At 39.0% G+C, this 15,060-nt stretch overlaps 1 protein-coding gene across 4 annotated transcripts in view; it reads left to right on the top strand.

Annotated features, from left to right (window-relative positions):
• The first annotated feature begins 2,118 nt into the window (after positions 1-2,118).
• The window catches only part of card19 (caspase recruitment domain family, member 19), a 70,851-nt gene continuing 57,909 nt past the window's right edge, over positions 2,119-15,060 (top strand). The window contains exons 1-2 of one of the 4 annotated variants that reach the window (XM_043708029.2): positions 2,119-2,227; positions 6,703-6,775. In XM_043708029.2, the coding sequence (XP_043563964.2) occupies positions 2,174-2,227; positions 6,703-6,775 (127 nt within the window). In that variant the 5' untranslated portion in view covers positions 2,119-2,173. The remainder of the gene's footprint in view (positions 2,228-6,702; positions 6,776-15,060) is intronic. The other 3 variants (XM_043708038.2, XM_087994283.1, XM_087994284.1) reach the window with 3 other exon arrangements.

Below are 15,060 nucleotides of genomic sequence, written 5' to 3'. Positions count from 1 at the left end.
TGACAGGGGCCGAACAGAAATACACAACCAGAGAGAAAGAAGCATTAGCAGTTACACAGCATGTGAAATGTTCCTGGACTAACTCATTAGACTGAAATTTCAGGTCTCGACAGACCACAAGCTTAGGTAATATCATTGGGACAAACAGAAATCTTAAAATGCCTCTGCACATTCAAAGATGTGAATGTAGGTTGATGATATATGACTACGGATTAGACTATGTTTCATGCATAGCACACATAATGGTAGATAGATTCTTGAGATCAACAGTGAATTCAGCAGAAACATAGAACCTTATTCTTGTTGAAGAAATAGAGTTGCATTCCTTGGCAATAACCAAAACTCAATATTTGCGCTGCTGAACAATCTGGCAGAGTACACCAAGGTCAGACAACCGTATGCAAATTTGGTTGAAATATAGTTCAGCTGACCCAGTGCTGAAAAGGTATTGTAAACAGAAACAATACTTGACAGTAATGAATGATTAATTGGTGTACAACTGTAAAATCATCATCACAAAATCAATGTGAAGAGTAATCCTACAGAAATGTCACAGACGCCATCCAAATATCACAAAGTTCAGAGCAAGACCACAACAATCCATGTGGTGGTGAACGGCATACAGGATCACATCTCATCATGTCAATTGTTTGCCATATGATTTAAATGCATATATACATACAGAGCTAATGATTTCATTAAGATCTCTGGGAAGGCAATGGAAAAGGCTCATAACGGATTTGTTTGTTTTTAAAGGCTGAGGTATTTAGTCGACTATTGTTCAAAATGGAACTAAGTGGCAGGACCTCATTCAGCCACGGCAGAATAAGTCATCAGAGCTTTGAAACCGATCTTTGCAATATATGCTTTCCTTGATGAATTAGTATCAGACAATGGATCTCCAATCATGAACAAGGATCTCAAAAAGTTCTATTTAGAGGCAGGTATCAACCAAGTGATAAGTTCTCCACTCAAACAGAGAGGAAGAAAAAGCAGTCAAGACTGTGAAGATCTAGCAGTAGAAAGAGAAGCAGGTCTATTCCCAAGAGCTGTGCTTTTATACACTGCCAATTCTGCCATTTTCTTCAATAAGAAGCTATTTGTTTTGATAAAGAGGTTTCAGTAAATGGGTCCCCATAGTTAAGCATGGTATAATCAACAGCATACATTATAATTATTATGCATTTCAACTGTAACAGAGAATATTTGTTTCCCTTAGCAAAACCCCGATTAACACTGTTTCTCTGTTTATTCCTATTGATTTAGCTAGATTATTTTAGTTTTGGTTTTGCTTAGGGAATCAAAGTGGTTAGGTTGGAGCAATTTTTGACCTAGGCCATGTGAGGTAACTCATCCTTAACTCAGTATTATCCCAGAATGTGTCTACTTCAAACATATGGTTTGAACACAAGTTCCCATTTTTGCAATGACAATGAGGGAACGACACACAAATCGTTAGGTTTGTGGTGACTCTCGCCTCAAGTTGTCTCAGTATTAATGCCAATTGCTGACTTATTTCAATTCACCTTTCACAGATGACAGGGCTTGATAAGTTGCCACTTGACTAATACTATTCATGTTGGTTTCTTAGAGACAAAATACACCAGAAAGATTAGTTAAAGATGCTTTGTTTGAACCTTATATTATTTTAGAGCAGGATGCTAATGGTGACATTTTCTTTCACTTGCTTCAGAATTACTGAGTTTTTACAATATGTATTTTATGTACAAATGAGTAGGGCACTGGAGAAGGCACTTACTATTTCACGAGTCATTTATTCCTTTGTATATTAAACAGCACTGACATGTACAGTTATTATACTGCATTTATTACTCCTGTGATTTCATCATGTGAAGCACTTATAAAACTGTGGAAAAGAAAGTGGAATCAAATTTATGACGATCAAGCCAAAAACTCTATTTAATATTTGACTAGCTATGCACATTGTTTCAAGTTACTGTAATTCAATGTCAGTCAGCTGAACCTTTCTAGTTTTGATTAGCTAAGATTTCATACGGTATACATAGGCAATGATTAATAAGAAACTGTTTGTCATTGAGTTTATTCAACAAAAGCTGTTGCAGCATGGGATGGAAATAAATGTTGAATGTATGACCTTGAATTTGTTACTACCATTAGATTATCACTGGATTTTGCCTCGGAGCCTGTTTGAATGCAGAGCAGCAATCCTGATACAAAAAGTCAAAGTTCCCATGGTGTAACAGAAGTAAGTTTGTGGGTAGGGGTGGGTGGAGTGAATGTTCTGACCATTTGTTTCCAATCAGAATCGAGCTGGAAAAGCAAATAGATCATAGATAATGTGAGGCAGTAATTCTGTGTGCTTCATTAACAGAAAAATGTTTCTTAAAACTTCTTCTGTTCATTAACATAAAAAAGTTGATTGTCCTGATATTGTTATAAAATAATCATGGATCTACTTTTCAGCACTTTGAACCTACAGTTTGAACCTAATGGCATATTATCACGGTGAGATTTTAATAATTTATAAACTACATCATGCAGGCAGAAGCGAGCTTTATTGCAATTCTAAAGTCACTAAAAACTGCTTAAGTTATTAAGACTAATTAGAAGCTCTTTTACAATATATTATTTACACATCTGAAAACTAAACAAAGAAACAATTGTAGAGTGAGTGCTATAGAATTTTAAAATAGTCTAAGTGGGAAACAGACCATTTAATGTGGAACTGCCAAGCTTTTTACTTGGGGGTACATGTAAAGTTTACATGAAATGCTCTTATGAATTTGCTTACACTTTAAGTTGTTGATTCTGACAAACTTGGTGTTTTGATGTGAGATTTACCAACGACAATAGGATCAACCCTTTTCAAACCTTTAGATCACAAAGTGGGAACAGAACAGTAAGTGAAAAACAACAATGCAAGTTGGATTATGTTAATTAAGCTTTAAGCACTTGTTTGCCAGAGACAGTGGGTTTTAGTTTCAATATCCCTGACCTTGACCAAAGGAGTACAGTTTCCAAAGGAAGAGGATTTTCACATCAAACTATTTTTAATCCATGTTTGAATGGTTAATGAAATAAGTCCAAATGTGTCAATAGTTTGTTCGAGAAGCTGGATTACCTTTAAAAGAGATTTGTCCTCTCTGTGTACAGTAATTGCTATCGTTCCATATGGTTGAGCTTGTCTCCTGTTCCTGTTCTAATATTCAACTGCTCTATCGCTACACACAATGAATCAATTGATTAAGTCACTCTGATAGAATACCAGTTTTATTGGACATATTTGCAGATGAAATACTGGAATGAACATTCATCTTCAGTGGAGGTTTCAAACAGGTATTATTGGACTGGCTGCAATCAATTTCTGTTAGAAAGGATAATCTAATTATGTGTAAAACAAGTGGCCAATTGAAAAGTGCCAGTTTTGTGCCCTTAACGAAGGTGAACAGTAAAGAATTGCTACAGTCAATTCAGGTAGTTTTTAAAGCGATCAAAATATTGCCTGTACCAATGCTATGTGCATGTATAAATCTCAAAATAGAATTAATAGTGAATCTTCTGACCAGTAAATAAAGTGAAGCATGGTATCTTAGCAAAATGCAGAATTATTGCGTGAAGGTATTTTTTTCACTTTTTGACACTAATGCAATAGGTTAATGAACTTATTGTTGTAAAGCAATGATTTGGGGTTTCAAAGAGAAACTGACAGAAACACAGAATGCAATCCTCAGGCCACAAGTTAAAATGTTGGAAGATCTTGAAACCCCAGAAAATTACTGAATGTGACTTATGAAGCTATCATAAACCCTGAACTAATAACCAACTCATGGTTGCCTAATAAAAACAAATTTAATGTTCTATTCACTGTGGCACTGATTATTGTGGAATGGGGAGGAATTTAATTTCAAACATTTGGATCCTAGTAAGTCTGAATCTTCAAGAATCATTGGAGATTTTTTCACAGTAAGTTGAATGCTGCACTTTTAAAAAGTTTAGAAGTGCTCTGTCATGTAAGTCACAGTGTATTGTTTTTCTATTAACCCCATCAGTGTCTTCTTAAACCATTAGGTCTACAGGTTAATCGGATTTTAATTGTTTTGAGTTGATATTTTTTTAAAGTAGGAAGTAATTACAAATTCCTGGATCAAACTCAATTATTTATTTTGAATTATTTAATAAAATGTGACATCAGGAGTGTGATGGAATACATGGTGCATATAAAAGATTAATCACACTCCTGTGGTATTGCACATAGCCAATCAGAGAACATACCAAAACTGCATAAATAATGCTTTGAAGAAAGCTCCATTCCACAGTGGCTCTCGGTATATGTGATTTCCCGTTACCATTCTTTCTTTGAAAGTCCAGCATGTGTACTTAAATTCTAAGGCACAACTAAGTTATCTGACAGTCCAATCAATCAAGATATTGTTTTCTTCATCAAGCCATCCTTGCTTCTAGCCACATGTATATTGTGTAGCACTTGGTGACATGTAATATTTATAGAGCTGAACTGGGAACTCGGAGGTTGACAATTCAAAATTCATGATAGAATCCCCACCCATTATGGTAAGGTGTGAAATTAAAGTAAATTAAATGTGATAAATCTTTATAAATGTTGCGTGATTATCATTAAAAAAACTCAACAGTGTCCCTATTGTCCTTCAGCAATAGGAACCTTTCATTCGTTCCTTAACCAGCATAGATGAGACTCCATTATGTGATTGGTTATTAACGTTAAATTCACTTAGCAAGCCAAACAGTAGAAAATAGTCATGACAGTAGTAGAGGGAAGGATTAGCCATAATTCAGGCATTGGACGTAACAAGACGTGAGAAGTCCCAGTCCCTTTATAAAAGCCTTCTCACTAATATGTAGGGATTTCTTTTCATGTTGGTTGAGTTATCCAACAGACTATTCTATCAACAGCCTGACAGTGTCATGTTTAGCAGCTAACATTTCAGATCTCTCTATCAGTATATACATTCTGTCCTACAGGCAGAATGGACCCACAGGAGTGAAGCCACAATGGTATAGAGTTGAATAGATTTAGACTGAGGGTACTCAATAATGTAACAAGATTCTGTTAAGTCTCAGTTTCAGATCAAATAACTACTGCTCGGTCTCAACAGCTGAATGTTTCAATCCCCTCTCTAACATCCTTATTTAATGGGCCTGTTAACTCACATTCATGCAGTATGTTATGAATAATACTAGGCTTGCATTCATTCCATCTCTCAATAGAGAGATACAGACATGATGAATTGTTACGTAAAGAAAGGATCATGACTGCTCATGATCGTGTCTGTGACAGCTTTTCTGAGTCTAGATAACATCTAAACATTTTGGGAATAGCCTCCATGGAGATTCCATGTAAAATTTCTTCAACTCTTCAGAAACCATCACAGAAAAGAACTGTGCCCTCTCTTTTTTTTCACTTGAAAAACTATATAAGTTTCCTTGCTTAGCATATACCATACCAGTCATTTGCTTTATGCAAAATTAAATTCGAATTTGGTTATCCACCAGTAGCTTGGAAAGCTTCCTGCCAAAAAGTGACTTTCAGGAACAGCCACTGCATTCCTTGAAGTTCCCTAAATGTCAGCCCATAGCAGATGACATGGCTTCAGTCATTATCTTTGCAATCAAGTGGATACGGTGAAAGCTAGCTTTGACATGTTAATGGTATAATGACATGGCCTCCAAAGGTGAATTCTTGGGTACTGATAGCAATAATGACAGGGTGAAAGCCAAGGACCTTTCAAGACATGGCAGTGAGATGGTGGAAGACAGCGGGTATGAGCAGGAAAGATAAGAGCATTTGACTGCATGTTGGAGGGGTCAAGAAGTAATTGCAGGGGGAAGAGGGCACTCAGATAGATAGGTGACAGGTGGGAGGAGAGATAGAAGAATAAGCAGAATTAGGGCGAGTGAGAAAAAATTTGAATCCTTTGCCCATTGCAACATGCTTTAAATGTTTCTTTTTCCAATAGTATGCTGGTACATTTGTTGTTTAAACAATAATATCAGTTTGAATATTTCATATTTTCTCTTTCAATTGGGTGCTTCCCCAATCAGCTAGTATGGGGAACGCCTAAAGGAAATCCTGTCTCTGCTGAGAGTAAAGCAGCATACTGACTGTTAGCAGAAACATCCCTTAAATCAGTGAAGTGATTTTATTTTCTTACATACAGGGTAATTTTATAAATGCTGAAATAACTAACTTGTATTTGTTTTGTAACCAAAGAGGAACACACAGTTACACTTCAGAAGATTAGCACTTGGTATTTCATTGTGCTCTGTTTCTTAGAAAATAGCATATCCTCTATTAATTGAATAGACAGATTGCTAAAATATTTGAGAATATAAATAGACCTTAAAATCTATATAAAACAGATTGATCTTTCACAATATTTTAACATTGGGAATGACTTTGTATAATTAGCATTCTGAATCTTTATGAAACCTAAGTGTTTATATTAGATTAATTCTGCACTATGTTCAGATTCCCTTTGTGAAAGAACAAAAATGTCAAAATGTTGGCAGGACACAACATTATTCTGAGAAATTTGTGTTTGAATTCTTCACATCCTGAAATGAATGATGTAACTGAATAAAGTAGTATAGCAGCCAATGAAAATGCATTTTGTACGAAAAATCTGAAATGTTTCCAAAATGAGTTGAATTGAAATATTGAGAAATCTGCTATTTTATTTCAAGCTGAGAATGAATACCTTGAAATTGCTGTACTGGAAACTACAAGCTTCATGTCTCCATGAGGAGACATTATTGAGTAAGTACCTTATTTTCAGATGACTACGTCACTTTTAAGTTTTTTGGTTTTACTTAGCATATACTCACCAGATCAGAGTAAATATGTAAGCTAATTGTGAACAGACTACCTCTTTAAATGTATTAAATGGGAATGAAATTGTAGAAGTCAGTACTTTGATTCAAGGTACAAAAGGGTTAGTTGCATTGTCTTCATTTTTCTTTCCCAAGAAGAGATTTCCCACCCTAGCTGCTCTATTGATGTTACCTATGGCCAGCTGCCCAAGTGGGCCTGGATTAAGGGCTGCCAAAATGCCTGGAAATTATGTTGCTGCCTGGAAAATCTGACAGCACCAGAGCAGGGGACTGTTTGTGAATCCCCATGTCTAAGATGAACTTAATGATTAAAAAGTGTTATATAATAAACTGCAAAGAATATTATGTAATGAAGATTAGTTCCTTGAACGACAAATATTTTTATTAAACTTTTCTGTACCATTTATGTGAAGTAATTTGAGAAATTTGTATGTTAGTGCATTTTCACTTGACATTTGAGACCGTCTTTTGGGTGGTGCCAGAGAATATAAATGAATTCAGCAAAGAAAAGTGAAGATCCATAAAAGCCCCTGTGGTCTATTCGACTGTTTCCAAAAATAATAGTCAAATGTCTACTTTTTCAAAGAATGATCTAAGTGAGTCTTTTTGCATAATCAGTCTTCATGTTTTCATGGACAATCTGTTCCACACATTACCATCCTTTGTGTAAAGCAATAAAATCCAATTGTCTGCACCATCCCTCTTCTAAGTTTAAATTCATGTCCCCCAGTTCTAAGGTTTGTGATAAAATGAAGCATTCTGCTTAAGTTTAATGTCTCTATTTCATTAAAAATCTTATTTTCTAGAATAATACATCCATCAAGCCTTTGCTATATTGTGCTGGGCAAAATTACACATAACACATAAGTTGTGAACATTCTAGTAACTTGCACAAATTTAACACCAATTTTTAAAATAATGTGCTATATCCTTTCATAGAGTCATAGAGTCATACAGCACAGAAACAGACCCTTCAGTCCAGCTCGTCCGCGCCGACCAGATATCCCAAACTGACCCAGTCCCATTTGGTAATATTTGGCCCATATCCCTCTAAACCCTTCCTATCCACATACTCATCCAGATGCCTTTTAAATGTTGCAATTTTACCCACCTCCACCACTTTTTCTGGCCGCTCGTTCCACGCACGCACCACCCTCTAGATGAAGACGTTACCACCTCAGGTCCTTTCCCCACTCACGTAAACTTATGCCCTCTAGTTTTGGAGTCCCCACCCTTGGAAAATGACCTTGGCTATTTGCCCAATCCACGCTCCTCATGATTTTATAAACCGCTTTAAGGCCACGCCTCACCCTCCAAAGCTCCAGAGAAAAAAGCCCCAGCCTTTCAGTCTGTCCCTGTAATTCAAACCCTCCAGTCCCAGCAACACCCTTGTAAATTTTTTCTGCAACATCTCAAATTTAACATCTTTCCAATAGAAGGGCAACTAGAATTGGATGCTGTATTCTAAACGTAGCCTCACCAATGTCCTATATACGGCCACAACTCCTATACTCAATGTTCTGACCAATGAATGTAAGCCTGTCAAACACCTTCCTCACCACCCTGTCTTCCTGCAACACCACTTTCAAGGAATTATACACATGCACCTTGAGGTCTCTTTGTTCGGCAGTGCTTCTCAGGGCCCTCCCATTAACTATATAAGTCCTGCCTTGGTTTGCCTTACCAAAATGCAATACTCTATCTTCATCTAAATAAAACTCCATCTACCACTCCTCATCTAATTAAGGTTCTGTTGTACTCTGAGATAATCTTCTTCATTGTGTCACATATTTTGGTCTCATCTGCAAATTTATTAATCATGCCTCCTATATTCACATCCAAATTATTTATATAATTGACAAAAAGCAGTGGACCCAGCACTGATACTTGTAGCATACCCGGTGGTCACAAGCTTCCAGTTGGAAAAGCAACTCTCCACCAACACCCTCTGTCTCTTACCTTCAAGCCAATTTTGTAAACAATTGGCTAGCTCCCCCGGTTCCCATGTGATCTAACCTTACTAACTTGTCTACCATGGGGAACCTTGTCAAAATCTTTGAAGTCCATGTAGACAACATTGCCTTCATCAATCTTCTTTGTCATCTATTCAAAAACCTCAATCAAGTTGGTGAGACACAACGTCTCATGCACAAATCCATGCTGACTACCTCTAGTCAGTCCTTGCACTTCCAAATGCATGTAAATCGTGTCACTCAGAATCCTCTCCAACAACTTTCCCACCACTGACAAACGGCTCATGGGTCTATCATTCCTTAGCTTTCCTTACAGCCTTTCTTAAATAATGACACCATTTTGGTTACTTTTTCTTCAAATTAGAGTAATTTGTAGGTAGTTCTCACTCAAAATTGTCATTACAATATATAGAAACACTACTTTAAGTGAAACAAATTTATGTGAAACCTGGGTTCCTATTGTAGTCATTGTTAAAAGCAGAGCTAGAAATCTGGGTGGAAATGTACATAGATTATTGAAGGTGACAGGCCAGGTAAAGACAGCAGTTAATAAATCATATAGTATCCTAGGCTTTATTAATAGCAATACTAGGTATAAGAGCAGGGAGGAATCAATACACTTTTTAGACCTCAGCTGGAGTATTGTGCACAGGTCTGGGTGCCCACCTTTAGAAGGATATGGACATATTGAAGACAGTGCCAAAGAGATTTACAGAAATGCTGGAAAGCTGATTTGTGAGATAGATTGAAGAAATCAGGACTGTTCTCCTTGGAGAGATGAAGGTCAAGAGAAAATCTGATAGCCGTTTTCAAAATCATGAAGGGGTTGGATACAGAAGATAAGGAGAAACCACTCCAATTCAAAAAAAGGATCAAGAAGAGAGGACGGGTTTCAAGTGATTTACAAAAAAGACAAATCTCATGTAAGAAGAAAACATTTTCACAAATGAGTGGTTTGGGTCTGGTATACACCACTTAGAAGTGTGGTGGAGACAGGCTCAATTGAGGTATTTAAGACGACATTGGATGATTATTTGAACAGAGACAATGTACAAAGGTGCAGGGAAAAGGTAGAAGAATCGCATAAGACCAGTGATGCTCATTTGGAGAGTTGGTGCACACACAATAGGCTGATGGTCTCCTTCTGTTTTCCAACACTCCTGTGATTCCATTAGCTACTGCAGCACTGACCACTGTCACAATCAAATGTTGTAACCCTCATGAACCAGATAAAATGTTATTTTCTAAATCGTTCCCAGAGAACACTGACTTAACTGGAACTTCCCTAGATTGATTGTGTATTCTATCAGACCAAGATTTAGGCTTAGAAGGCACAGGTGGTTAACTAAGCTCAGAGCTCGTCTGTGATTAATATTTCTCTTATTTACAAAATAAAGTTAAATTTTGTTGAATATTGCATCTCAAAAACTTTTACTCACTACATTTGTTGCAAAATCTGAATATAAAATCAAATAGCTTAATGACTCTAAACTGAAGGTGGACTGAGGCATCAATAGATAACTTTCAAATGGAGGCTTCCATCCTTTCAGAGATTATTACCTATCCAAATTCGCTATCCTTTAGGTTTCCTTTCATTTAACATCTACAGTAATCCATCATTCATATCTCTATGAAGCAATCTGCACTGAGTGTTTCTATACCCCTGTTTATTGTCTTTACCACCCACACCTCCCTTAACTCCAACACTGATGCTAAATTTTATTTTGGCATCCAGTACTGAATAAGCAGAAATTTCCTCCCATTAAATGTTGGGAAGACTGAAGCCATTGTTGTTGGTCCCATTCCAAAATCCATTCCTTAGATACTACCCCATCTATCCCTCTCTCTGACAACAGTCTGAGAATAAGCTCATCTGTTTGCAGCTTTAGTATCACTTTTCATTCCAAGATGAACTCCAACCTAATATTTGTGTCATTACTAATATTGCCACCTCTATAACTTTATATCCTGCCTCAACTATTATTTCTGTACTTTATCATGGAATGTGAGTGTTGCTGACAAGGCCAGAATATATTGCATTTGCCTAAATTGAGAAGGCAATGGTCGAATGATTGCAGTCCATGTAGTGCAGGTTACAGTTACAGTATATGAGGAAGGGAGTCCTAGGATATTATCCCAGTGACCGTGAACAAATGGGAATATAGTTAGGATGGTGTGTGACTTGGAGGAAAAGCTGCAAGTGGTGGTGTTTAGTCAACTATTCCACATCACACTTTGCAAGTCTCCCACATTCTACATTCCAAAGACCTGAGGTATCCAGCGCTCTGCAGGAGCTGTCATAACTCTCAACAAGACTTGTTCCCCATGCGTAGCCTTGTACTCACTGATATACATTTGTGTCTCAAAGAAACAACACTATGATTTTAAAACCTCATCCTTTTTTTCAAATTCTGTAATCTCTTCAAAACTCCCAGATATTTGGCCTTATTCTAATACTGGGCTTTAGTAGCTGTGCCTTCAGTTGCCTGGAGTCCAATCTCTGGAATATCCTCCTGATACTTCTCCAGCTTGCTTTCCTCCTATAAAACATTGAAAACCGTCTTCTTTGACCAATCTTTGGTCTGCTGAACTAATATCTCTTTATGTGGCTTAGTCCCATACCAAAGAAGAACTGATTAGGTTTTATCAAAGATTGAAATCCAAGAGTTTTTTTTTTAAGGATCCTGTAATATTGGGCAATATGGTGAATTGATTGTTTTTAAAGAAAACTGAGTGTTATTAGATTTAGAATGGGGATTGTTCTGGCATATTGTGATTACTTCAGATGCAACTGTTAAATGCGAGCAGAGATTTCAAAGCAAGATTTTGGATATGAATTGACACGACATGAAAAGAGATACGAAACAGAATTGGAATGTTTCCACTTTCTGGAAAAACTATAAAGTTGCAATAGAATGGATTAATAAACCTTAGTCATTTGCAACTTGCAACCTTGCTATCTGGGCTGTTGAAACAGTTTTATAGGCTGTATTACAGCCTAGATCTCACAGAGGAGAGGACTTTACAGGCTTTGAAGACATTTAATTCCCAAATTAAACACATGTTCAGTATCAGAACTCAATGAAATGGAGACTAATGATCAGTATGTGACTGCACTGAAACTGGAGAGTTTAGTCAAGTGAAAGATGATCTTAAGAGTAATAGGATTGCTTTAGGTAGCATGGAACCTATTGTGAGAGCATGTCCACTGGGTGAGGAGAGACTTACTCTCAACAAAGCCATCAATACAGACAGAAACTGTGGACAAATTGGAGTCCCAAGTAAGGGAGGTCGAACCCTTGTGAGGAGTGCAAGCCCAGCATAGCTAGGTCCTTATGGATTATGGTAGAACATTACAGCACAGTACAGGCCCTTCGGCCCTCAATGCTGCACCAACCTGTGAAATAAACCTGAAGCCCATCTAACCTACACTATTCCACTTTCATCCATATGTCTATCCAACGATGATTTAAATGCCTTTAATGTCGGTGAGTCTACTACTGTTGCAGGCAGGCTGTTCCACGCCCCTACTACTCTCAGAGTAAAGAAATACCTCAGACATCTGTCCTATATCTATCACCCCTCAAGTTAAAGCTATGTCCCTTCATGCTAATAATCACCATCCGAGGAAAAGGCTCTCACTGTTCACCCTATCTAACCCTCTGATTATCTTGTATATCTCAATTAAGTCACCTCTCAACCTTCTTCTCTCTAATGAAAACAATCTCAAGTCCCACAGCCTTTCCTCATAAGACCTTCCCTCCATGCCAGGCAACATCCTAGTAAATCTCCTCTGAACCCTTTCCAAAGCTTCCACATCCTTCCCATAATGCGATGACTGGGACTGTCCACAATACCCCAAGTGCGGCCGCACCAGCATTTTGTACAGCTGCAGCATGGCCTCTTGGTTCCAAAACTCAATCCCTTTACTAAGAAACGCTAACACACCGTATGCCTTCTTAACAACCCTATTAAGCTGAGTGTCAACTTTCAGGGATCTATGTAAATGGACACTGAGATCTCTCTGCTCATCTACACTACCAAGAATCTTACCATTAGCCCAGTATTCTTTATTCCTGTTGCTCCTTCCTAAGTGATTCACCTCACACTTTTCTGCATTAAACTCCACTTGCCATGTCTCAGCCCAGCTGTGCTGCTTATCTATGTTCCTCTGTAACCCACAACTTCCTTCAGCACTATCCACAACTCTACTGACCTTAGTGTCATCCACAAACTTACTAACCCATCCTTCAATGCCTTCTTTTAAATCATTTATAAAAATTACAAACAGCAGTGGCCCCAAACCAGATCCTTGCAGTACACCAATAGTAACTGAACTCCAGGATGAACATTTCCCATCAATCACCACCTTCTGTCTTCCTTCAGCTAGCCAATTTCTGATCCAAACTGCTAAATCACCCTCAATCCCATGCCTATGTATTTTGTGCAATAGCCTACTGTGGGGAACCCGATCAAACCCCTTACTGAAATCCATATACACCATAACAACTGCTTTACCCTCATCCACCTGTTTGGTCACCTTCTCAAAGAATTCAATAAGGTTTGTGAGACACAATCTACCCTTCCCAAAACTGTTTTGACTATCCCTCTAATCAAATTATTCCATTCTAGATGATTATAAATCCTATCTCTTATAACCTTTTCCAACACTTTACCCACAACCAAAGTAAGGCTTACAGGTCAAGAATTTCCAGAGGTGTCTCTATCCCTTTCTTGAACAAGGGAATAACATTTGCTATCCTGCAGTCTTCTGGCACGATTCCTGTAGACAATGATGACATAATGATCAAAGCCAGAGGCTCGACAATCTCCTCCCTGGCTTCCCAGAGAATCCTAGGATAAATCCCATCAGGCCCACGGGACTTATCTATTTTCACACTTTCCAAAATTGCTAACGCCTCCTCCTTATGAACCTCAATCCCATCTAGTCTAGTAGCCTGTATCTCAGTATTCTCTTCAATAACATTGTGTTTTTCCAGTGTGAATACTGACAGAAAATATTTATTTAGTGCTTCCCCATCTCCTCTGAGTCCATGCACAGCTTCCCATTACTGTCCTTGATTGGCCCTAATCTTACTCGAGAGTGTGTGATGCTGGAAAAACACAGCAGGTCATGCAGTTTCCGAGAAGCAGGAGAATCGATGTGTCGGGCAGGTGCCCCCAGGAATGAGGATGGGAGCTTCGGGGATGGAGAGATAAATGGGAGGGGGAATGGGGCTGGGGAGAAGGTAGCTGAGAGTGCAATAGGTGGATGGTGGTGGGGTAAAGGTGCTAGGTCGGAGATGAGGGTGGAGCGGATAGGTGGGAAGGAAGATTGACAGATGGGACGGGTCGTGTGGACGGTGCTGAGCTGGAAAGTTGGAACTGGGGTAAGCAGAGTGGAGGGGAAGGAAAATGAGGAAACCGGTGAAGACAACATTGATGTCCTGGGGTTGAAGGGTTTCGAGGCAGAAGTTGAGGCGTTCTTCCTCCAGGCGTCGGCTAGTGAGGGAGTGGCAATGGAGGAGGCCCAGGACCTGCGTGTCCTTGGCAAAGTGGGAGGGGGAGTTGAAATGTTAGGCCACGGTCTGGTAGGGTTGATTGGTGTGGTGTCCCAGAGATGCTCCCTGAAGCACTCACCCACCCACAGCTTCCAACCTCACTGATGGGATCATAGTTCGGGAACCGCGCAACACCCAATTCTACCTCCGACCCAAGATCCATAAGCCTGACTACCCCGGCTGACCTATTGTCTCAGCCTGCTCCTGCCCCACCAAATTCAACTCCACCGACCTCGATACTGTCCTATCCCCCCGGCCCAGGAACTCCCCACATATGTTTGGGACACCACCCATGCCTTCCAACTCCTCCAAGACTTCCGTTTCCCCGGCCTCCTCCAACGCCTCATCTTCACCATGGTCATCCAATCCCTCTACACCTCCATTCGTCATGACCAGGGCCTCCAAGCCCTACGTTTCTCCCTCTCCAGACATCTCCACGAGTACATCTTTATGCGTTTGGCTGAACTGGTCCTCACTGCTGAAAATGTGTTGCTGGAAAAGCGCAGCAAGTCAGGCAGCATCCAAGGAACAGGAGAACTGGTCCTCACCCTCAATAATTTCTCCTTCCAATCCTCCCACCTCCTCCAGATGAAAGAGGTAGCCACAGGCACTTGCACGGGCCCCAGCTATGCCTGTCTCTTTGTCAACTAGGTAGAACAGTTTTTCTTCCTGAGTTA

The sequence above is a fragment of the Chiloscyllium plagiosum genome, unplaced genomic scaffold (genome assembly GCF_037043375.1).
Source record: "Chiloscyllium plagiosum isolate Xiang-an unplaced genomic scaffold, Cpla_swu_hap1 HiC_scaffold_14, whole genome shotgun sequence".
Taxonomy (NCBI): Eukaryota; Metazoa; Chordata; class Chondrichthyes; order Orectolobiformes; family Hemiscylliidae; genus Chiloscyllium; species Chiloscyllium plagiosum.
This window is presented reverse-complemented; position numbering and strand designations above follow the sequence as displayed.